Genomic DNA, 24,863 nt, shown 5'->3' with positions numbered 1-24,863 from the left:
CCGTAATCCTTCCCGGGGCTTGGCTGGGAGAGGGCAGGGTGAAGGTCATACCTGGGAGGTTTCCCAGAGAAATCAACACTTGTGTTTGCACTTAAAGGTAAGTGGGGGTTCGCTGAGTGCAGAAGAGGGCAGAGAATATTTCGGTCAGAAAGATCAAAAGTGAGGATGTTTACCACTGCGGAATGTGTTTCAAGGTCTTTAAGTAATCTGGAAGGATGCCCATGTATGTCCAGGAGGGCTTAGGGCATCGGCAGGTGGGATTAACAGGCCTGGAGAGTTAGTTTAGACGGGAAAATGTGCCTTATACCACACGAAGGGGTGTGGATTTAACAATGAATGAATGCAAGTCTGAGCTGCGGTGTCTTGATCTCTACGATGATTCCTTCTGAGGCATGCTGCAAGTACATTATTAGTAGCAGTAAAGCACAGAGTTTGGGAATAATTTACTTTTGAAATATATTCAGAGCACATGAGAATGTCATTGTCACTCACGTGCTCTGATACGCCTTCTTGAGTTGAAGAGAAGGGGACAGAGTTGCAGCTGGTACGCTGACGTTTGCAAACAGTTCTGGGCACAGCAGTGGATATGAATGGGGCTACTCAGATGAATAACATTCATCATCTATTACACTTGTCATAATAGGAAAGAAGGACACAAATTGCTGCTCCAGGTGACTGGGAGCCCCTGAAGGTTTTCGAGCATGGGGCGACATGATTAAAACTGTGTTTTTGAAAGTGAACTCTGGAAATAGTGGTATAAGCCTGACAATTAGATCTGTCTAGACAGATCAACAGATGGATAAATCATTCCCCAAAGAGAATGTTTTAAATTATTTTAAAGTTGCTTGAATTTCAGGTTATATGTCATTCATTCTCATGGCAGTTACGCTTGTCCATTTGGTGGTCATCATTCTGTGCTCATTCACCAGCTCCTGAAGAGTCTGGATGGGCTTTCAGGGAACCTTGAACATCATGACAACGGAGATACTGAATTGCTTTCAACAGATTCTGAGTCCAGAAGCACTGCAGCCAGAAGGAATTTCTTGAGGGCAGGGAATCATGTCGTACTTACCAAGTCTCACGCAGGGCCTGGCCCACTGTAATGGCCTGAGAAATGCACTAAATGGAACTCTATGATCCAGTCTCTACTTGTCTATATTGTCAACTAGCATTTAAACACCTTATCATCTTGTCATTCATTTGTACTCTCTCTCTTTACCCCCAGCACTGTGCTGAAGACACTGTTAAGAGACTCAATAAAAATGATAATTGGTTAATTATTTTCATTCAAGAAAAGAAATAAATATCATGTTTCCTGGAACATTTCTATTCAGGGGTTTACCGGCAGGCACCGGAAGCTAGGTGCTTGTGAAGGTCCAGAGATACTAATTCTGATACGAAATATATGCGGTGTCCAAAATAACTATACTGTCCGGGGACAAATGTGAATTTCATAAAATATTGGAAATACTGTGTAATAAACTTTAATCTGGCTATGAATGATCCCAATTATCACTGACCTTAGATTGGCAAGCACTCAAAAGTCTGCAAAAAGCAACGATTGAGAGGTTGTTAGCCTATTTTGTTACATATGAGGGTCCCTTTAGGTTGGAAATTTTCAAGAAGGAAAAGCAGTGTAAATATCTGGAAGGTACTTATTAAAACGTATACTTTTGGTGAATTTTCAGAACAGTAAAGGTAATATGTAAGGAAATAAGAAGGTTAACGCGGCGAGCAACCTGGTTCTTTTAGTACTGAGTCAATGCAAAGGAGAACTACTTTGTGCGTGGCAAAATTTCTGGAGAGATTGTATTTTGTTTATATATTATTTATATAATATTACATATTATTTTAAATTTCATTTTCAAATACCATAGCACATTTATTAAGACTGCCTACCCAAGACCTCAAAATTCTCAGGATCTAGGTCCCTGTGTTCACTGGGAATCCTAAAATAGTTAAAGGAAAACTGAGTTCATGTTCTCTTCTGTGAACGTTAGCTTGGTTGATTGATGTTTTTGCTTCCAGTGTCACCATCTTTTTCATCATTAGGTGGTTCAAGGCTGTGCCCTTTAAGATGAAATGATCAAGAATCCAGGCAATCATTTAGGACCGGTGGTATGTGTATATGGAATTCATACTGAGGTTCTTCCAATCCCTGCCCATCGTTACAGGAGAATCACAAAATGGTAGTGTAGTTATTGGCTCATCCCAGGTCATTTTCTCATTTCCCAGGAGAGGAACTTTAGGCTTGGGCCAGACTTCAGTCATCAAGATCAAGGATGATTATTTCCTAATCCCCAATTAAGAAATATTTCAAATCCTTATTAAAGAAATTATATGATGAAATATATTTGGGTTCTAACTTCAACTTAATATTTTCAATCATGGAGAAGTTAAAAATTAGAGTTCAGATTTCTTTAAGTGATTCAGTAGATGACTAATGTTGTAGCCTTACAGTTTTAATTTGAAAATTAACACAAATTTCTTACACATGACCTTGGGCAAACCATTCCCAAATCTAAGTGTCAGTTGCCTTAAATTCAGATGTCAAATAATGGGATTATTTCAGAAGAATTCTTACATGCATTATAAAGGTAGATGTGCAGCCATATTCTGGCTGTATATTCAGGAAAAAAGTTACTACTTTCAGAAAAGAAGTAGACATTACTATTAAAATTGTATCAATAAATCACTAAGAATTAATGAATTATACCTCTCCGAGAGAGATTAATGTTAGTGATCAATGCTGCTTTCATATGAAATTATTAATAAGCATTTAAAAGGGCACTCATTCATCTGTGTTACAGAAGAACTAACAGAATTAAAGTTGAAACAAAACATAATTTCAAACCCAGAGCTGTGACTTCACTCCAGTGGAACGGGGCTCCTCACACTTAATTTTAAGTAAAAGACCCTGATGAAATCACTAGACAGCTTCAACAAGAACAGAAGGCAGTGGTGGCTTTTTCTATGCTTGCAAATTCTCATCTAGTGAGGAAAAGATGCCTTATTTTGGTCAGGGATTATTATTCATCAGAAGTGCCAGCAGTAACTATAATTAACTGAAACTACAGGAGAAATATTTATACCCAAGTCAGAAAGAAAGTAAGACTTAAATTATAATGTTTCATTTAATGGGGGATGAAGTGAGGAAGAGAATTAAGACATAACTAGGGCTCAAAAGCACTAGCAGAATTTCTTTTCTTTTAATTTTTTATTGTTATGTTAATCACCATACATTACATCATTAGTTTTTGATGTAGTGTTCCTTTTCTTTTTAAAATTTAATTGCAAATGAGATCTTCAACTTGGTCAAAATGTTTGGAAACTGACTGGGAAACTATGATCAAAAGTAATCTACACCTAGGGGCGCCTGGGAGGCTCAGTCGGTTAAGCATTTGCTTTCAGCTCAGGTCATGATCCCAGGGTCCTGGGATCGAGCCCTCCACAAGCCCCTTGTTCCCTTCTTGGGCTCAGCGGGGAGTCTGCTTCTCCCTCTGCCCCTCCCCCGGCTCATGCTTGCTCTCAAATAAAATAAATAAAATCTTAAAAAAAAAGGTAATCTGCACGTAGTGTTAATTACAATTGTAGATGAGATGATGGGATGATTGGACAAAAACCAGCCATCATAATGATGTAATGTATGGTGATTAACATAACAATAAAAAACCCAGCCATCATGCTTCCCTCTGGCCTTCCTTCTTATCTATTATGTATGTATGTATGTATGTATGTGTCTGTCTATCTATTTTATGTTATTGTGAGAGGCAGAATAACAGTGATTAAAAACCGAGACTTGGAGCAAGTCTGACTGGCTTTGAATTGTGGTTCCTTGAGCTATGGCACTTGCGGCGTGTGACTTAATCTTTCTATGCCTCAGTTTCTTCCTCTCTAAATGGGTTTATAAATAGGGTTGTTGTGGGGATTAAATAAGTTAATGCATCTAAAACACCTTGCCTGGCTCACACGGAGGGCTAGGTATGTGTTTTTATTATTCCCTCCAGAGAGAAAATTCAGCGAATTGAATGCTTTATTTTACCCTGGGAATCCTATAAGATGTGAAGAACTTAGAGGTAAGCGTGTGACTGAAATATGTTAGAAGTTTGGACTCTGAGTGAGTTAAAAGTTGTCCACAGAAATTAAGTAAAATCCAAATATTCCTAAGAATATTTAAAAAGTCTGTGAGTTCTTTTAACTGATAAGAGGCATCACACAAATGCAGATATTATTTTTTGATGTCCAGAGGTATGCAGTATATGCTGAATCAGGCTTCTGTATGCTAGCAAATAGTAGTCCAATCAAATCTGCCACTGAGAATAGCAATCTGCAGTTTTAAATTTATTTTTCAATGAGTTTGGTTCCCAGAAGGCAACTAGAATTAAGACTAAGATTTTATACCTATCCTACTAATATTGTTTCATACCTGTATCAAACTAATGGTAGAAACCAAATGATGTTAAGTGTAAAAAGGAGTGTGTTTGCTTCTCAGTTTACCTAGTTGAATATTTTCACAACTGCACATCATATATCACAGGCAAACATCAAGGCAGATCGATATAAGTGATCAGAGATTTCAAGAGCCACAACTCCCATTATGGTAGAACACTGAAAAGTCATTTTCTGAATTTATCAAATTGGAGTGCCAAATTTTACAGCTTTCCTACACATTCCAAGGAAATTCTCTCATGGATGCTGCTTAAGTTGAAGTAATTAATATTTAGTTCTATTACTTTGGTGTTTAAAATTTTGAAATCTTGGGGCACCTGGGTGGCTCAGTTGGTTAAGCGTCTGCCTTCAGCTCAGGTCATGATCCCAGGGTCCTGGGATCAAGCCCCACATTGGGCTCCCTGCTTGGCGGGAAGCCTGCTTCTCCCTCTCCCACTCCCCCTGCTTGTATTCTTTCTCTAGCTGTCTCTCTCTCTGTGTCACTTAAATAAATAAATAAAATCTTTATGAGAAAAATAAAATAAAATAAAATTTTGAAATCTTAATCCAACATGACATGAATGGTGACAATTATAATCATAATTATTGTTAATGCATGACCACATTTATTAAGTAGCTTCTGTGTTCCAGAACCTGTTCAAAGCACTTTCCATGTATTTTCTGATACAAAGAAATATTATCTAACCCTCACTTCAACCCTATGAGGAATGTACTGTTATAATCCTCATTTTTATCAATGAGAAAACTAAAGCCCAGAGAATTTCCTTTTTAAACTTTCCCAGGGATCACATAATTATTGGTGTAGTTAGCATTCATTCAAAGCCAGGAAGTCAAGCTCCAGAGCCTGAAGTGTTCCACATCATATCACCTCTGTGGAATGGTTTTCAAATTTTATTTTGGCCAAATGCAGAATCCTTCTGGGGCAAGCTGTATTGTGTGCATTGTGTGCACGCATGTGTGTGTGTGGTGTGGAGTCTGCAACCACTGCTTCCCATCTGAGGCATGCCCTTTCCAGCAATAGCTGGAAACCTCTCGTTTGCACCTGTCCAGGAAATTCCATGACTATTGGGAGAAGAGTCTTCAGAACAGACCCACCAAAGGTCACAAAGGTAAGACCTTAAAAAGGGTGCTATTTGTGGATGTTTGCACTCTTAAAGACACACTAAATACACAGTACTTAACCATGTTGTTCTTGGGAATGGTAAAGACTTTACAGCAAAGTAGGAAGGTTCTGTTGTGCTCATCATAGAGCTTGTGTCCACTGATACTCAACCCATTATGAGGTGGGAACTCAATGTTAAAGGCAGTCACCAGGGTGTGGGACCACGTGGAATTCAGACCAATCTCAAAGTCTACAAAATGGTGCTGCTTTTGAAACCCTTAGGTAGTCCTGGGCCTACCACACACAGTCACATCCAGATTTTTGAGCTGATCAGTATTTCACTCTGACCACTCAAATCAGCTGGATGGAATCCATTACTGTATTACAGTTCCAAAATATGGTCCAGTCAACGGAATCTAAAGTGCTGCAGCATAAAATGCACCTGTATTGGGTTGCGCTCGTGCCAAGAACTATGGGCATCAGAACAGGGTTCGGAGTAGAAGTCTCCAGCTGCTATGCAGCGATGGTCCAGAGCTCCTGGGAGGTGTATCTGAACTGGGCAAACCAATGAGCCCAGTATTTTGAGCACAACTGCAATGAAGTGTAAAGAACTAGAAAGTGCACATTCTACTTTTAAGGACAGTCATAAAGTCCAAGTTTTAAACTCAGACTCTGTGACCACATCAAAAGGGGTTAACATGTCTAGTGTCTCCATTTGAAAATTAAAATAAGTCTCAAAGATATATGAAATGAGTATGAGTTATCATATTGAGCAACATGATAGCCTTACATTTTCATTTTTGTAATAATTTCATATGAGAAACCACCTTCTTCTTTGAAGCTAATATAATTCCTTACAGCACATTGGGCATTTTAGGGAGACAGTTAATTCTTCCAGACCATTAGGACCCCATTCTCAGTTTTGTCTAAAGTAAAGAAAGGGTATGAGAAAACTAAGGGAAAGTTTTCCATCAAATTTATCCCCCTTATTCATACCTTGGGAAATATACATAAATTAGACTACTAATATATTTTATTAGGCTATTGTATGCTAATAACTTCCTACTTTCTTCTTTGCAAATGAAAGCTTCCTGAGGATAGGTCTTTCTCTGGCTTACACAAAGGAATGAAACATTTTCAATTAAGGTTAGCTATTACGTAGTGTTATGGTAAACAGTGAAAGAAAATTGAAAAGAAAAAGACTTTCAGAAATAGCTTACCTAAAAAACAAGTTTTGCTATTTTGAATTTAATGTTTAAAAAGTTTTTGAATCAGAGTAGTGAAGTAACACTAAAATAAATCATTTCAGAAAGGAAATACATGCACATTTCCTTTCTATAATTAGGATTCGAGCTGTATGTTTCTATGACTCATTGTTTTATTTAATTCAGTGACATTTACGCACATATTTAAAATGAAAGGAAATTTCCTGACCCAGATCCTGCAGAAACATTTTCTCCCTGGGCACTGCCATTTTGACCACCCTGTAAGGTATGAGATCTAGCAAGTAAATGTATTGGGGGTATTCTAAATATTTCTTTCTTAGAAAAGCTAAATAGGTTTTAGAAATACAGTGCCGTAAGTCAAGCTATGATTTTAGATGGACACTTATGATACCTATAAATAACTGCCATATTGTTTCAAATTCAGGAGTGCCAGAGAGAAGTCATGGAATGAAGTATGCCACAACTCTTAACATTTCACACTTGAATAGAATTGTATTCTCACCAAAAAGGCCCTTCTGCCTTTCATATTTTCGGGTTGTATGGGTTACCACGTACTGTCCTTCATATAGAGGTTCAGAAGGACACTCAAGTCTCTCTATGAAATGGATAGGGGCATGATAAACTGCAGATTTTCTAGGCACCACACTCAGAAATGTCAATTTGGTTGTTCTCTGATAGGATTCAGGAGACCAGATTTTTTATAAGCACCGTATGTGATTCTGATGCAATGCAATTTGGGGACCCCCTCTTGAGAAATAGTTTCATTAGATAAATTTAGAAGGAGTCAGAGCAGGGCTGATCCTATTTAAATATGAAGACACAAAAATCTGGGTCCCAGTTAACATCCCATCGAAAGATCAGTCCCAACGGACAGTGCTTGAAACTTCTGTGTGAGCAAAAGGCACCTCATGCTAATTTTTTTCAATATAAATAAAAATCAGCTGGGTGTTGACTAACTTACGGCTTCCTGCAAAGCTGTATTTGAAAACACCAAACTGGCAGCCGGCGCCATTCCAGCCCACACATGGATGGCTGCCATGCACCCATGTCCGTTACTTTTTGAGAGATTATCTCCACATGCTGTATTACCTGGCTTTCCACATTAGCAAGTAACATGAAACACAATCAATATGACAGAGGCCACAGCACAGTTAGAGACAAAGATGAGGCATCCATAGCTTGCTGGGACAGAAACCTGAAGGGAATAAGGCGTTGTTCTCTAATTATGGAAGCCAGTCCCGGTTAGAAATAAAGGAAAATCTCCAAGTTTCTAACTTGCTGGAGGTCCCCTCAGAAATAACTACTCAATTTTCCAATTAAGATAGTAATTGATAATGGAACTTAAGAAATCAAAGTCATAAAAATGGTTGTATTTTACAAATCAATTGGAAGAGAATGTTGGAAGTATAAGATCCCTTTGCAAGGAACTTAATCACCTTAAAAGAAGGCAGCATATAAGCATTTCATACACTGAAACTTTGCACATCAGGTGCTGAATTTTCAGTTGCTTTCCAACGAGCAGAATAGAGAATACCGACGTGGTAAGAATTTGTTACCCTGAATTTCATGTGCCACCCTCCCCAACATGATCTAGATATTTTTGGTCCTGGTAATTTTGGCTCATTGATTAAATGGAAACAGAATTTATGTGGTATCGAACCAAAAGAAACAAACAAAAAGACTCAAACAAAGGTGATATCTGATAACCCAGATCTGAGTAATTTTTTTTTTTTTTTCTGGTAAGTTCTTTTGATGGGTAAGTTTTTTCACCCATGCATTTTTATTCCCTTCAGATTTTGCTAATGTGGATTGTAGCATTTCATAATTTGTTCTTTCAAAGAAGCCCTAAACGCACCTCCTGTGTGTTCTGGTTCCCAGGTGCCTTCACCAGGTAGGGGCTGCTGAAATGACAAAACTCTGCTTTCCGCTGGCCTCAAAGTAGACTCTAGTCTGTGGAATTTGTGAATTCTGTCTCTGACAAGAATAGCATTGCCCCTCTCCTCATGCTCTGCACTCTCTCTGGTATCAGATCGACCAAGATCCTTCTTTTGCACTACGTTTGCAATCTCAGCTACCAGGTCTGATTCTGATTCTGATTCTGCCTTTTCTGTAGGATTATATTTATGCACATGAACAACATCTTCCCTTTCTCCTAGCAGCTTGGAAAGTAGTGAATAGAAATCACCTGTGGAAAAAAGAGAAGAGATAAGGGGCGGAGGGTTGATAAGATTGCAAAATTTACAAGATTTTGTGCCTAAAGAATACCATCTCCTGATTCGTCATAATAAGTGAGAGAGAAGGCTGCTCTCAGATGTTCAAGCATGAGGGAAAGAAGATGATTTTCCAGAACAATGAAAAAAAATAACATGCTTCACATTTCATTTTATATACCACGTATTTATTCAGTTATCTCCGGAGCCAGTAACACCAGATAACCTCTATTTGCATATTAGTGGAAACAAAACGATGCATATGTGATTGCATGGCATGTTTCAGTAAATGGTTTTCACAGTATAACTGGATTGATTTGGAAGTTAGAGTTCATCAGATTTCTAAAAATACTATCAACAGCTACATCAGAAAGCAGCTATCTTCAAGGAAAACCCTTTGAAGTAGTCTTTCAAAGCCTATTAGAGGATAATGTACAAGAAATTAAATGTATATTTTTCAGCATATGCTATGAAACACAAGAAATCTAACAGATATGCATCTCTTTGGAAATTGGAAAACCAAAGTTTTATTATTATTATTTTGTTGGCAGTGCTACTGTAAGTAGCTCCAGTTGTTCATTTTAAACAAGAAAAAAATGAATCCCTGAAAAATAATTTTGCTAGAAAAGAACACTTTAAATCACCTTCAAACAAAAGAAAAGATTTTAATAAACTAATATCATTGGAATGATTCATCAGTAAAATATACTTCATGTCTTTCTATACTAAAAAGTAAATTTGGCTATGATAACCTAATTCCATGACAATAAATTATTTATAGAGCATTATGACATATAAAATATGACCATGACAAGTTCATGAAGCATTTCAGTCCTCATCATTTACATCTGTGGCTTTAAATCCATTTACATCAACTATGTGAACGGAAAACATGTTTATGTTCTCAATAGAAACATAAATCTGCTTTCCTAAGTCAAACCCAAAGGTAACACTCATTTCTTCTTTTTCCTCACCCTATTCTAAGTGTTGCTAATGAAATCAGTTATGACTATGGAGTCTTACTGTTTAAGTTTTAATTACATTTATAGCATGATCAGTTAATATTTTTTTTAAAGATTTATTTATTTATTTGAGAGAACGAGAATGAGAGAGAGAGAGAGAGAGAGAGAGTAGATGAGAGGGGGGAGGGTTAGAGGGAGAAGCAGGCTCCTCGCCAAGCAGGGAGCCCGATGCGGGACTCGATCCAGGGACTCCAGGATCATGACCTGAGCCGAAGACAGTCGCTTAACCAACTGAGCCACCCAGGCGCCCCATGATCAGTTAATATTTATAAAATCTTTTTTTATGACCACTAGGAAATGAAAATGGTAACTGGTTTAGCTGTGATACATTCCACTAAAGGATATATTATTTACAAATTGGTGCAAGGGGATATGAAGTCTTTCCAAAATGATGCTAAGAGATCCTGTCATGTTTACAAATAGTCTTGGTTTAATGATTCAAAGTAGGTTTTCAGTTCTTGCCCATGAAAGCTGCTTATCCCAGGTGAAATCTTCAATCAAAAAATAATTACTAAGTAATAGGGCCAATCTCAGTAAAATGAACAAAGCAAATAACAACTCAACCAAATCTGTTAGGCCACGGTGGCATTTTGCCTCACAGAAAAGAAATTAATCCATTACTGCTAAATTCTCCTGCCCTCCACACTAAACATAAATAGTTTAATGTGCTGTTGTGCAATGAAACATTTATATAGAAAATAAAACGCAAGATTATTTCAGGGACAGGCAAAAATCAGCATTTTAAAACTTGAATCCATGTCATTAGGCTAATATTGATGGAGGAACGCAGACTTGCAACTATGCATAGTGACTCAGGTGTGTCCGTAACCATCTAAAAGCCGTGATCAAATAGCACATGCACAGTGCTCCAGTTCCTGTGGAATTGTCACTTACAATTATCACTGGGTTAGGAAGACAAAACTTGAGCAATGTAATGGGCTTGGCTGCACACAGGTTGCACTGTGTGAAAACAAAGCTTCAGAGCTGCATCTCATTTATAGAGATTACACATGCGAGAGACAGAGAGACCACTAGATGGCTATCTCCTACATCCTTAGGCACAAACCAGAGAGTGTTTCTTTCTCTTCCGGGGTACTGGATGTATGGTATCCTAAAATGCTAAGTGTTTTTCTGAGCCATATATATCTAACCTTGAGTGCAATGGATGGACGAGAAAATAAACAGAGGAAGTTGTGTGGTCTTTACCCCAGTTTCTTTTCTCAATATTCCCTTCTTTCTTCTCAGCTTATGGTGCAGCCATATGGCTTCCCCTTCCTTGAAGGTCAACTCCAAGATATTTCTTCTTCCTGGGACACGCTCTCCCCAGTAACCAACTAGCTCCTAAGCCTTCAGATCTTACTTAGGTGTCACGTCCAAGAAGCCTTCCTTGACCGTCGGATTGGTCTGTGCCCCTGCAGCACTCAGGTCTTTCCCTGGATTGTTACTGCCCATTGGGTTGTATTTCACACCCGTGTTTGAATCCAACCCTGACACTTAGTGGCTATTTTGTGCCTTTAAGCAAGTTACTTAACATTATAAAGATAATGAATGACTTACTACCTTTCACAATTGTTTTGCTGATTTCAAGAAGTTAATGTAAAAGGCCCAGTCCAGTGCATATCATAAAGTAGGTATCACTGAATTGTAGCTATTATAATTACCAGCAAAAAAGACATAAACTCTAGTTGCAACATGTACATGCATCTGTTTCAATCTGTTGTTCACCTAAAATTAAAAAAAAAAAAAAAATCATTTCTTATCTCATATTCAAGTATTGGGATTTTCATAATGGAAAAGAAAAAGCCCCTTTAACTTTATAGCCCTATATTTTCTCACCAAGTCACTACGGCTGATGTAGTGATTTGCTTCCTAGCTGTACCAAAGGAAGTTGTACTTGAACTTTTTCTCTCTGTCTCTGTCTCTTTTTTAGTCTGTTTTTGGAGAAAGAACTAGCCCTACTCCAGTGTTCTGGATGCCAGCCCTCCTGGAGCCTTTCCTATATGCTTCCTTCTCCTTCTCCCTTTCCTCTCCTTCTCTTTTCTTTTCTAATACAGCTTCTCTGCCAAAGACTCGACTCAGGTTAAAAGCACACTCACTCTGCATTTATCTTGAGCAGTCAAGGAGGCAGGAGAGACCCTCCTCTGACGTAGTATGTCTTTCAAACTTTTCTGCCTTCCCTTTTCCTTCAACAAGTTCCAGTACTGTCTAACGGTGCTTTCTGGGCTAATGGGAATATCCTTATACCTGTGTTGCCCCACATGAAAGCCACCACACACCTGGGGCTACGGAGAACTTGTAACGGGGCTAACGTGACCGAGGAATTTAAATTTAAATTTTATTGTTTTTAATTAATTTATATCTAAATTTAAATAGCTACATATGGCTAGTGTCTGCCACATTGGGCAGTGCAAGGCTACTTCACCCCTCCTCATATCCTCTTTTTTTCCAAAGCCAAAGGCATCTGCTTCCACGTCTTCCTTCACCCCCGTGTGACTTCTTCATGAGTTGCTCAAGAGCTCCTAGCTGCCAAAGCCGAGAGACCCTGCATCTTAACCCACTGGTCCCTTCTGAAACTCTTCTCCCCCTGTTATCTTTGCTTTCTCTTATTCTTCTGCCCAACATATGAAAATGTTGGTGTTTTCTAAGGTCTTTCCCTGGAATCCTTTCTTCCCCCTGGTGAAGGCCTCTTCCTACTAAGAAATATCAGCCATTCACCAGGCTTCAGCTGCTGCCTCCAGACAAATGACCCTCATATCTGGAGCTCTCCTTGTACCAAATTGATATATAAAACCACCCTCTGGAAATTTCCACTTGGATGTCTGTTTCAGAGGAATTTTGAACTCGACATGTCTAAAACTGAGCTCTTAATCTTCTCCCCATACTTCTTTTTATAGTATCTCTCTTGATGATGAAATATGTTTTTGGTCAATCAATCCAGAAAACTGGACTTGTCCCTCTGTCACCAGTGAATCACAAAGTCCACTGATTCGTTAATGCTGATACATCGACATCATTTTTTCCCTCCCTACCACCAGGACTCATTTGGGATTCTTACCATCTGATTGGCATGCTGAAAGTCTCCTCCCCTCCTCCCTCAGAACTGATTTTCATCCCTGCCTTCAACGTCAAAGTCTGTCTGTAATGGTATTTAAGCTGCTCTACCTCTGTGGAGCTGACTTTTGATGGCAACCCATGACCCCTGGACATCCCTTGGTTATACCCCAACTTTTTCTTAGCTCTTTCAACATACGTATTTCACAATGCTATTCTCTAATTTTATTCTGGCTCCCACTGCTAAGATAACCATGTAATTTATTTCCCAAACTGGGGCATATTTGAGAAGAAAAAGGGTGTTGTTAATATTTATACTAGGCAAGAACTAGGACAATCCTGGAAAAACTGGGATATACAGTTACCCTACCTATTGTTGACAGAGATAACAGATAAACAACTACTTTATAAACTACACATGATAATAATAGTAATAGCTAATATTGTCTCTGAGCTTAGCATTACCCAGTTACTTTGCTAAGTTGCTTTATACAATTTAACACATTTAATATCTACAAAATACTCCTTGTCCTCATTTTAGATGAGGAAATGAATGGTAAAGGACTAACCTGCATATCTGGGAGGAAGCTGAACTGGGATTTGAAGGAGCAACCTGAATGAGGGGCCCACGTTCTAACTGATCACTATACTGGATCCAGGTTCCCCCTTTTTTTTTCTATAATGGCCAATAAACTCTTTCCTGTGAATATACCTTGGACTTGACAATCTTACTATATTTAATTTTTTTTTTCTATTTAACTCTTCTGAGCCCAGGTGCTGGGTGTTCTCTTTAACAGAGCAAGTTTCTTTTTCTCCTTTCCTGGCCTGTCTTCTTCATATTATAACATAAGATGCTTGTAAACTAGTCAATATCTATGTATGATAGTGATTTGCACAAAAATGGCCTAAAGAATAATGACTGGCTTCCTTTGGTCTGAAAAAGTAGTAATGTTTTCTGTCTCTTCAATAGTTTTCACTTCTCCCAGCAATATACCTTACATGGATGATCAAATTCTGTAAGATTTTCTTAAAAATTTTTTTGTACATTTAAATTATGTGGGAAGGGGCAGGTGGAAAGGGATAAATGTGATTTTAGATGAAAAAAAAAAAACAACCCTCTCATTTCTTACTCACTGTCATATTTCCAGTGATTAGTACTATACCTATCACAGCAGATACTCAGTAAATTAAACTGCAATGAATAATAATTTGTTTAAAAATGTCACACTTTGCTTCTGCCATCAATAGAAATAAAAATATTTCTTTGATGATTTTAGGCTACAGTGAGTCCATTTCTTTTTTTCCTCACTCAAACTTTGATTCTTATTTTACAAAATGCAGAAATATTCTAGTTCTTTAAAGCAATTTGGCTGGGTGGGTCTGGATTTGAAAAACATAACTGTGGTAGTAGCTAATGTGTCAGGAAAAAGAACACAGCATAGTAGGAGAAAATCTAAAACACTACCAGTTAAACTCCCAATTCGTTGTGTGCTTCCATTAACTACTCCATGACTCAATGGGCATTTTTCTATTTAGTAGGGAGCATTCACTATTCCCTGCCATCAACATGAAAATTTCTTTAGTTTACTTTCTGGAATATGGTGAGATAAACTGAAAGAGAAACATACGTTGAAAAATCGCCTCATGAGTTTTTTTTAAATAAAATGCTTTAAAATTATTGAATAAAAAAATAAGTATCTCTACTTTTAGTGTAAAAATCTTAATTGTGGAGGCATTTAAAAAAATGATCAGGAATGATTTGGTAATCTTCAGAATATGAAGTCCCATTTCCCACACGTGTCACTAGGACTTTATTACCTAAAACAAACAACTTTTGTTATTGCTCTGTGATTTCTATGGTACATGGAAAGTAAACAGAATGTTCATCAGCAGTTTAGCCACTGACAAAATATGCCAAGTAACCAAGCTAATGAGACTGCAACACGGAACATAGCTGATTAATGAGAGAGATATGAGGAATGGACAAATAAAAGCGTTTCTTCTCAGATTTTAATATTTTGGTTTGTAACTCAGTCATATTTGATTTTCCCTTCTGGTTAGTTGATTTGGTTTATTAACTGTTGACTTATCACTAACATTGATCCTACTAGCCTTCCTGAAATAAAACATGATCATGATGACCAGCTCAAGGATCGCAAATGAAGTATACTTTATTATTTTTTTCTTTTACTGAATTGAAAAATCAAAATGGGCTCCCCTCTCTTTTCTTAAGAAAATGAGACAAATATAAAAAAGGAGAAGTTAGCAGATGATGGGTTTTACAACTACCATGCACACAACTGTGTGATAAATGATCATTCTCATCTGCCTACTCTGCTATTAGGAAACCAATTCAAAACAGCATCCACTCAGCTTCCCAGAGCCTTGGGGGGTATTTAGAACTGTGTTTGATAGATGAGTTCAATATATAAAGACTTGTGAGCTGCTCATAAATCATAACAAACTGATAACTTTTTAGTGAATGGGAACACAAACAAGAATTGTATCCTCTTTCAAACAGCAAAGTGGCATTGTGGGTGCTTGGAATTAGCCAAGAAGATGCCACTAAAATCATTTGTACTTTATTAGGGAATGAAGGAAGTATTCTATTTAGGACAAAGCAAAGAAATATAAATTTCAGTTATTAAGCCCAGACTTTGCTTCACTCCTCTCATAAATGATTTATCAACTGTTACTTTAACAAGCTGTTAACAGTAGACTACTAGTCTTTTTAACTTGCAACCTTGTTCCCTTGATTCTGCTTATTTGATAAAACATGCCAATGGTAATTCATTTTTGTTAGCATAAAACCACTGTGAAATTATTCTGTTTCACAGAAGGTGTCTGAAGACCTTTAACTATCTGGGGTCAGGGAGTGTTTTCCCTCTACAAATTGTATTTTTGTCATATTCTCCCTGCCTTGGGAATATAGTCACTCATGCTGACCTTTGAGTAGAAAGATTGATTATATGAGGGCACAAAGACTACAGTGAGAAGGGTTTGGAGCAAACTGAATAAAACATGTTAACAGGCCCTTCTGCAGCAAAAGAAATGCTGTCTACGCATAATGTACAATAACAAGGACAACTAGAATTGTAGATTTTGACTTTCAGTTCTGCCATGAGTTTTTTTTTTTTTAAGATATCAAATCTTCTCAATACAACTAACATAAATTTCAATACTGCACCTTTACTTTGAATTATAAGGGAGAGAAACACTCAAAATCAGAACTCCTAATAGTAGTTGCATAGATTCTTGCTTGAAGCTGGTAAACCTCTTGGTTTCAGCCCCTATTCCTTACCCAAACAATGTTGATAGAAAGCTCAGATTGTGTCACTGGTATAGTGAACATATATGAAATCATAATGCATAAGAAATAAAGAGCACTTACAAAACACACTTTACTTTCCTAAAAGTGCCAACTGTAAGTAAAGGATATGTTCGTGTGTCTGCTCTGGAAAACCTCTGTAGTCTCCCAGGAGTTTCCTCCACTTAGAATAAATGTCTAATTGAGTCTTATTGTTTAGCTTATTGCACTTACTACAGACACAGGTATTCTTCACTTACAACAGTTTCAAAGGATAGTAATGTTTCAGTTCATTGTGAGTATCTATTAGTGTTTTTCTGCTTGGAGGCAGACATGATCAACTCAATCACAGATTAGCTCACCTATAGACAAACAGGCTAGTCTCAAAGCAGCATGGGCAGGAATATAAACACATTATGCAAGCAATAAAAATCACGCTTGCCAATAATTTTTATAGCTGGAGGAAATGTTCAATATATAGTGCTTAAAAAACAGGATACAAAACTATGCACACATGATCTAAACATTATTAAAATAATGTATATATAATATATATTTGACACTGATATGTACATATATACCCATATTTCTGGGGATGATGGATGATTTTTATTTGCTTCTTCAGATTTTTCTGTAAATTGCATATCTTTTTAAATGAATATTATTTGGCAAATCAGTCAAATAAGCATTATGTTTTAAAGTGTCCCACAGACTTCATTAAAGCCTCATTAAAATGTGTCTCCTTGTTGCATGATCCAGGACAACCTGACAGGTAAAGTTGTCATATAATGAGGCTCTTCTGGTATCTTCATAATTATATCTTTTGAGATAGGTCTGAGATACACTTCCTAACACCAAATTTTGTTCTTCAGGAAGCAAAATAGATAAGGATACTGCAGAAGGTAAGAGTGTTTGTAAGCACAGGCCGGGCAACACTACATAGATTCATGTAACTCAACTGTTTCTTTTAAACTCTAGTAACATCTCCAATCAAGATTAATATTCTGCCAAAAATTAATAGCTAGCTATTTTTGTAATTAGAATTAAAAAAAAAACAACCCAAACTTCTATTCCTCCTGGACAGAGTATTAGATAAACAATGTGACACAGCTACATTTGTTTTCAGCCTATAGCATATGAATACTTTCCGTCTTTTTTGACTACCTTAATAAAAGTCATTCCTTCTTTCCAACAGACCATTTATTGCAGATCTTGACCTTTATCTTCCTATATGCTTTCCACTGTATTAAGATAGGAAGTAAAAACAACATTGTTGGGCGCCTGGGTGGCTTAGTCGGTTAAGCGACTGCCTTCGGCTCAGGTCATGATCCTGGAGTTCCGAGATCGAGTCCCGCATCGGGCTCCCTGCTCAGCGGGGAGTCTGCTTCTCCCTCTGACCCTCCTCACTCTCGTGCTCTCTGTCTCTCATTCTCTCTCGCAAATAAATAAATAAAATCTTTAAAAACAACAACAACAACAAAAAAACCAAATTGTTTGTGTTATCCAGGCAGAACTCTATTATTTAGCCACTGATGGGTACCGAACTTGCCTTTGAGTACATGTCCTCTGACGTTAGGGGCCTTTCCCTTCCTGCTCCACAACTGTTCTATTTCCAATGGGGGTTTGACAGCCTCTGTGTGACCAACATAGATGCTGTCTGTTAACCTGTGGTTAGCACAACTGAAATGATTCACAGCTTTTATTTATTGGGGATTTAAAATATTAAAAGAATCAACACAAGCTGGCAGAGTACTTGAACATAAATTGTTTTGGCCAGAGCACCAAAATAAGGCAGAAGGTTGAGCTGGAGGGCTTACTTAAAAATCAGCAGATGTGGCATAATTTATTTGAAGAATTAGAGCCCTCTTATTAGCTACCTGGCCCATTTATCTTCCCAGGGAATTAATACAAATACACATTTTGTGCAAAAAGACATCTCTGAGAAGAGTGGGATACTCTCTCAGTAATGAGTAGATCTACCCTGTGTACTGCAAGGAGAGAGACTGATCTCATTAGCGAATCAAATAGACTATGTGTACAAATATGCACTTGGTATATTTCTCTATTCTCTTTAAATCCTAGGCTGGTGGTGCCCAAAGACCTGCAGAATAATATATGGGCTACACTGGACACTGAAATGGCTTTTGGTTAATTATCTGTCTTCATATAACCTAGCAGGTGACATTTTGATGGGCCCACTAATTTCAACATATGAATGCCATAGCCTATTTTCTGTAGTATTAAAATTCAGTCAGAAGAATATATTTTTCCCAAGTTAAATCACTTTACAGCATTTTTATTCATAAGTAGAATAAATCACTAACTCTAAGAAAATAATTTATTTTGTGTCCATAGAATTCTTCTCTAGAACCAGTAAGGCTTTGGGTATATTGAAACTTCTTAATATTATATACATATATGATCAAACACGAAAAGGTAAATGAATGGCAAAATATGAAAATGTTCTAAAGGATTTGGTTTTTAGGTATCATACATGACACCTCCTAAATCTTATTTGGAAAGAACAGATTAAACCTAACATGTTCTTCGGCTAATGAAACCTCTGGTTTTCTAATCTTTCAAAAGTTTCAATGTCTCCCTTGATCAACTCAAATAACTTGAAAATGAAAACAGTTCAGCCACAGTTTCCATAGAAACTCACCATTTTATAAGACACATCTACTAAATGGTGGTCTCATTCTATACTTTATCATCACATATGTTAGTATTTCAAAATGTAATCTAATATGACTCAAATTATTTCAAAGGCATATATTTCAAACAGTGTGTTCAATATCAAAATAATTCATTTTAAGTCTGATCAAATTTCAGTACAGTTATAGCAAACACTGTTAATACTACTATATATGTAGTATATAATTACTGACTTCCTTACAGTTATATACACAGATTGGTAAATTTAGCTATTTTAAATCATACTCAATAGTTTAGTATGAGCCATTTAGTATATAAACTAGTTTAAAATCGTCTCCCTTTTTTGACTTAACAGAAAAGTAGAAACAACTTTGAGCTAAAGTGGTATTCTTTTAGAGGCCACTTTGTTATAATGAAACGTTATGGAACATACTCTATATAATTTAAAAACTTTTATATCACAGTTTTCCCTAATCCCCTCTCAGAGTGTATGTCTTCCTTTAAAAAGTCTGGGTTCTTCAATTTTGTAAATACTCTTAATGCAAGAGTATTGTCTTTGACCTAGACCTAATAGAATACATTTTGAAGACTTCCAATAGTGGTTTACAATATCCAAAGAGTGAGAAATTTCTACCTGTTGCCAACAGAAAAATCCTATCTATTTCCTGCACACTTGATGTTGTCATAAGAAGTGTGCTTGCATGAACATTAAACTAATGTTTTAAAATATATCCGCTCTAGCCAAAAATGACTTGATAACATACTCCAGCGCCTAACACAAAGTATCATCTTTGAAACAACTGGTAAGAAAACAGGATGGAGAATAATCTTTCAGTGCCAATGCATGCAGTATATGACATACAAGGATCAAGTATTACTACTTCAAAGAAACAGATCAGAGGAAGAATGATGCTTTCTTAACTCATCAGATGGCAACTTAACACAAAACTACAAATGCCTACATTGATAATCCCTCCTACTTTACTGAAGGTAGAAAAGAATGACTTAAGAAAGGCAAAATGAAGGTTAAGTCTTAATTTCTTCCAAATATAGTCAATGAATACATCGCCCAAAGTATACAAGATTCTAAATGGTAAAGTCCTTTAGATTTCAGAAGCAGCCCACCGATTGTTTCTAATGATTATACTTGCACTACATATAAAAGTTACCATATTAAAAAAAATAAAACAAAGATAGAAAAACCTAATAGGTCTAAATTACATCAAGGAATTTTACTTTCAAAGGTAAAGTACAACAATTGACCATTTTCTCATGAATTATGTATAATATAAAAACAGCAATACACAGGGATGGACGCTGATAAAGAGACCTAAAATATCTCAGTAACTTTAAAATTTGGTTGCCTAATTGGAACATGAATACTTTTTTAAGCCTAATTATAAAACTATGCATACATACCCTGTTCTAACACTTCTTCTCCTTTTGGCTGCTGTAGTAAAGAAGTCTTATCTTTGTTCTCTGTTTCTGTAAAGGATCAAAAAAGCTGAGCATAAATTTGTGGGACATATCACATATGTTAAATAGTTTACTGGAAATATACCATCAACATTAAAATATTTTCAGGATCTTATGTTTCATAAAAACAACAGCATTAAGAATTTATATGGTAGAAATGCTCTAAATCAGAAAAAAACTCCAGTGTAACCACCATTTACCAGACTTCTGACTTAATAACCAGATCAACTACCTTTTCAGTAATATTTACATGATACAGAATTTAAAAAATGCACCAATAAAACTGCTTGAATTTTTAAAAATTGAATTTAGTGACATTTTAAGGATACTTTAAGAACATTTTAAGGCACATTCTATAAGTATATTAAGATCTTAATAAGTGACCTAATCGCTATTTAAACTTGTTTCATAAAATTTCCAAGAGAAAGACATAAGAAGCTGCTCTGGCAATTTTAAGAGTGGATCTGTAAAACTCAGTAAAGTTTCAGCATACTTCATCCAATAAAACAGGGTGTGGGTTTTGCAATTTTAAACTAATGAAATGACAATCAGTATGATCATTTTGCAGATGAAGAGTAAGTTCATCAACAATTCTGAGAATGAGACCAAAATGGCCAAGATTAGTAATGCCTCATAAATCAAGAACTCTTCTCTGCTTGAGGAGGCCCATTAAAATAGATAATTTAGGGTATGGTTGGAGACGATAACCATTTTCATTGGCAAACCAAAGCACTCTTTTGAACACGGCATATAAATTCATAAATTGCATAAGTCATTACTGGCTATGGAAAGAATCAAATGGGGAAGTGAGAAAACATGAATTAAATGAAGAAAGAGCTACATTTATTGAACTGGTCCCCAAACTAGTCTGTTTCATCACTAGATTCTTCACTTTCACTGCTTTGATGGGGGCATGTCAGGAGGGTAGATAGGTTAAAAAGAGGGAAAAGTGGGAATCGGATTATGTGTACATGTGATTGATAGAAGGTGGATGATTTTAAATATTAATTATATAGTCAAGTGAGACATACAAGAAAATATAAAATACAAAATCATATTTTACTTTAAATGAATACCAGTTTTACCTTTGTGATGTCCATGCATCATAACCATATCAGACTTCACAGGGATTGGAATATTGGCCTCTGGTGGTATGGTTCTGAACAGATCCGGAGCTACGTTCTGGGTACAGGTCATGAAAGAAACTGCATGCTTGGCTTCCATGTAATACATAATGTATAGGTTGCACATTTCATCACTAGATGTGCCACTGCAAGCAAAAAAAAAGAAAAGAAAAGAAAAGAAAGACATAACAAATCAGCCACTCACATAAAACACGTTCTTAATGCAAGAAAAATGCAACCAGTAAATCTGCCAAGCAACAGGTCCAGAGGTGGAAACATTGTGCATTTATTTTATAGCTTTCATTAAAACCCATCACAGTTTTCAGCATCAAAAGCACATTGTCAAAGGCATATTTCCACTTCATAAGGGAGTATCCATTTGCAGTCACTCCAGAGATCTCACCAAATACCACAGATGGAAATGGCATTTAAGTAGCAGCGACATACTTTCTTTCCTCCTCCAAATCCTGTTATGCTTTAGCCCTTCTTCTATTTCCTAGAACTTGCAGATTGGGCAAAGTGCTTTCTTCATGGAAAAATCTTAATTATTTACTTAATAATGGTAAAATTCTGAACACTTTAACAGAAATATCATATATTATTTACAAGTCTTTAAAAATGGCTTTTGTCATTTAACACCAAGAGTCTAGGATCCTGTTTTTGGTAACTGCCTCCAGCCTCATGGTCAGATGAACCGAGAATCCTGTATTGATACTAAGACATCATAAATGTGCCCCTGATATCTGACTTGGCACCTTGGCTTCCTCAGCAGGGAAGTAAAGGGAGATAGAAAGGAATGATACAAAATGACATCAGTCCTAACCTCCTCTAAAGGCTCAGACCTCAGTGGGGTAGTGCCACTCAGCTGAAAGACTCAATTGTTAAAAATAGATTTTCAAACAGTGGGATGGACATTTCTAAGATACAAGTTCCAAATAATACAAGGCAATGCCTAATAGTTTAACACATGTTTTGTTCTTCCTCAGTTCACATGGGCTGTCATGTATTTCATCCTTTTCACTATCATTAGGAGGGAATTATTTTGGTACACCTTCACAAGACTTTCATTTCCAAGGTAGTTCGTGCAAATGAATGTTTCCTTTTTGGTGTTCTGACAATTTTTAGCAAGCCTCTGCTAATAAAATACAAGCTATGAAGTGGATTATTTGCTGTACAAAAATACCTCAGTGTTGATTTTTCCAGCAATGTCATGTGGCACTCACTTCCTCTCCATAGCAACAGTGATGACATCAGCAAAGGAAGGAAAAAAAAAATTTTTCCAAACAGGGATGGGGTTTCTGTGAGCTCTGAAAATGTAGAGCCCCTGAGAGACCACAGCAATAAATCCCTGTCACGGGAAGCTCTGTTCATGCTTTAAAAGTCATTTGGCTTCTCACTCTCTGAATCTAATACCTGTCAGTGTAATTACCTCTCCTGTGAAATGCAAGCAAATAGGGAGGTGCAGTCCCAAACAAACACCTGTTCACTACACACATCTTCCTGTGTCAAAACACCACTCCTAAGAATTTCATTTTATATCGCTGAAGTTGGTCAGAAAGTTGTGTGCTATAAAAGGAATAGCTGGTGCCCGAGTAATAAGCCAGAACCTCTCACCATATTGTCCACCCTACCCCCCATTCAAAATAAAGAAAAATGTGTAGATCAAGAGACAGAGATGAGGGAAAAGGAATTTAAGATGTGGCTCTAGCTTAGAAGACCTTGACTCATAGTGCAGAGAGGGAAAGCAAAATAACCATGCAAACTTTTCCAATCAGTGAAAGGAAAAAAAAAATCAGTAAATTTATGTAGTAATAAATGAAACTTGCAACCAATCTGTGGACAGATCCTTCTACATTTTACCTGTTTGGGAACCTCATGCCCACATTCATCTCTAAACACGTGACTTTGTGAGAGCGTAATCAGCTCACCAAAATTCATTTAAGGTACTGATCCTATGATACAAAATTGAGCTGATCAAATAGCTTTAGAATCTTTGCTATCACAGGGAATCCGGATGGCTCAGTGGGTTAAGCGTCTGGCTTCGGCTCAGGTCACGATCCCAGAGTCCTGGGATCGAGCCCCGCATCGAGCTCCCTGCTCAGTGGGGAGCCTGCTTCTCCCTCTCCCTCTGCTACCTCCCCATGCTTGTGCTCTCTCTCCCCCTCTCTGTCAAATAAATAAATAAAATCTTTAATTAAAAAAAAAGAATCTTTGCTACCACAAAGAAAAATTCATTAAAGAGCTGAAGGAAAAGAAAAGAGTCAGACTTTATGCCTTTCCATTTATAAATGAACTTGTAGTTAAGGTAACTCTGAGTTCCTATCTGAATGAGAAACTATCACATCTTAAATGTGTCAGGACTCAAATCTTCCTTAGTATCAGCAAACCAGTTTGCCTGTTTTATTCCACATCTGTCTTTCCTTCACTGAAAAAAAAAAAAAAATCTGACTTTAAATCAGACTGCTTTCTGTATTCCTAAGGGGGAATTCTGACACATTTACCCTTATTTTCCATAGAGGACAACACATGCAATTCAACTCTGTCAATCTAGTGATTATTAATGAGAAAGTATGGAGGGAGGCTGTGTTCACACGTGTGCCCTGGCCCCGCTGAATGACCCTTTCAGCCTTTCCTAACGCCAGTGTGATTCCCTAAATGATGCCTGCTGGCATCACTTTTATTCCAAAATTACAGTGGTGCATTTCTTTCATTTTCATGCAAAATAAAGTGCTTATGTGATAACTACTTTTTTATATCACTCGTTCTAAATCTGACAAGCTGTGATGAGCCTGAAAATAGTTAAGCCCTCAATAAATATTTATTGAAGGGAGGAAGAACGAATAATCTCTCTTAATAAATGTTTACAACTTGTATGGCATAACCTGTTACCCGCTAATATATTGTACTGCTGAGTCAGGTCAATTTTATGAACTCGGTCTATGGCCTTCCAGAAAAATATTTATATCTATCTGTTTATCTATCTATTTATCATCTATCTATGTTCTAAGAGGGTTTTAATAAAATATATTATTTCCTATTATAAAGATACATAATAGAAATTTAAGAAAGTCTCAAATATTCTGAAATGTACCATTTAAAAAACCAAAATCTTGTCGTACACTATGATTGTGTTTCAGACAATGATACTCCCTCCACTTCAATGATTCCCTCATCCCTAGGCCCCTTACACCCAACAGATGCTGGACTTACAAAAACAAAACAAAACAAAACAAAAAACAAT

At 36.8% G+C, this 24,863-nt stretch overlaps 1 protein-coding gene across 18 annotated transcripts in view; it reads right to left on the bottom strand.

The window, feature by feature from the left end:
- Positions 1 to 24,863, bottom strand: part of PAM (peptidylglycine alpha-amidating monooxygenase) — a 283,678-nt gene that overhangs the window by 34,538 nt on the left and 224,277 nt on the right. For 6 of the 18 annotated variants that reach the window (XM_064596425.1, XM_064596426.1, XM_064596429.1 and 3 more), the window contains exons 13-16: positions 21,584 to 21,768; positions 20,442 to 20,507; positions 17,917 to 18,000; positions 8,633 to 8,962 (exon numbers count right to left, since the gene is read on the bottom strand). In XM_064596425.1, the coding sequence (XP_064452495.1) occupies positions 8,633 to 8,962; positions 17,917 to 18,000; positions 20,442 to 20,507; positions 21,584 to 21,768 (665 nt within the window). The remainder of the gene's footprint in view (positions 1 to 8,632; positions 8,963 to 17,916; positions 18,001 to 20,441; positions 20,508 to 21,583; positions 21,769 to 24,863) is intronic. The other 12 variants (XM_045899246.3, XM_045899256.3, XM_045899274.3 and 9 more) reach the window with 2 other exon arrangements.

The sequence above is a fragment of the Mirounga angustirostris genome, unplaced genomic scaffold (genome assembly GCF_029215605.1).
Source record: "Mirounga angustirostris isolate CCGP_5_RB_7025 unplaced genomic scaffold, mMirAng1.0.hap1 SCAF_7, whole genome shotgun sequence".
Classification (NCBI taxonomy): Eukaryota; Metazoa; Chordata; class Mammalia; order Carnivora; family Phocidae; genus Mirounga; species Mirounga angustirostris.
This window is presented reverse-complemented; position numbering and strand designations above follow the sequence as displayed.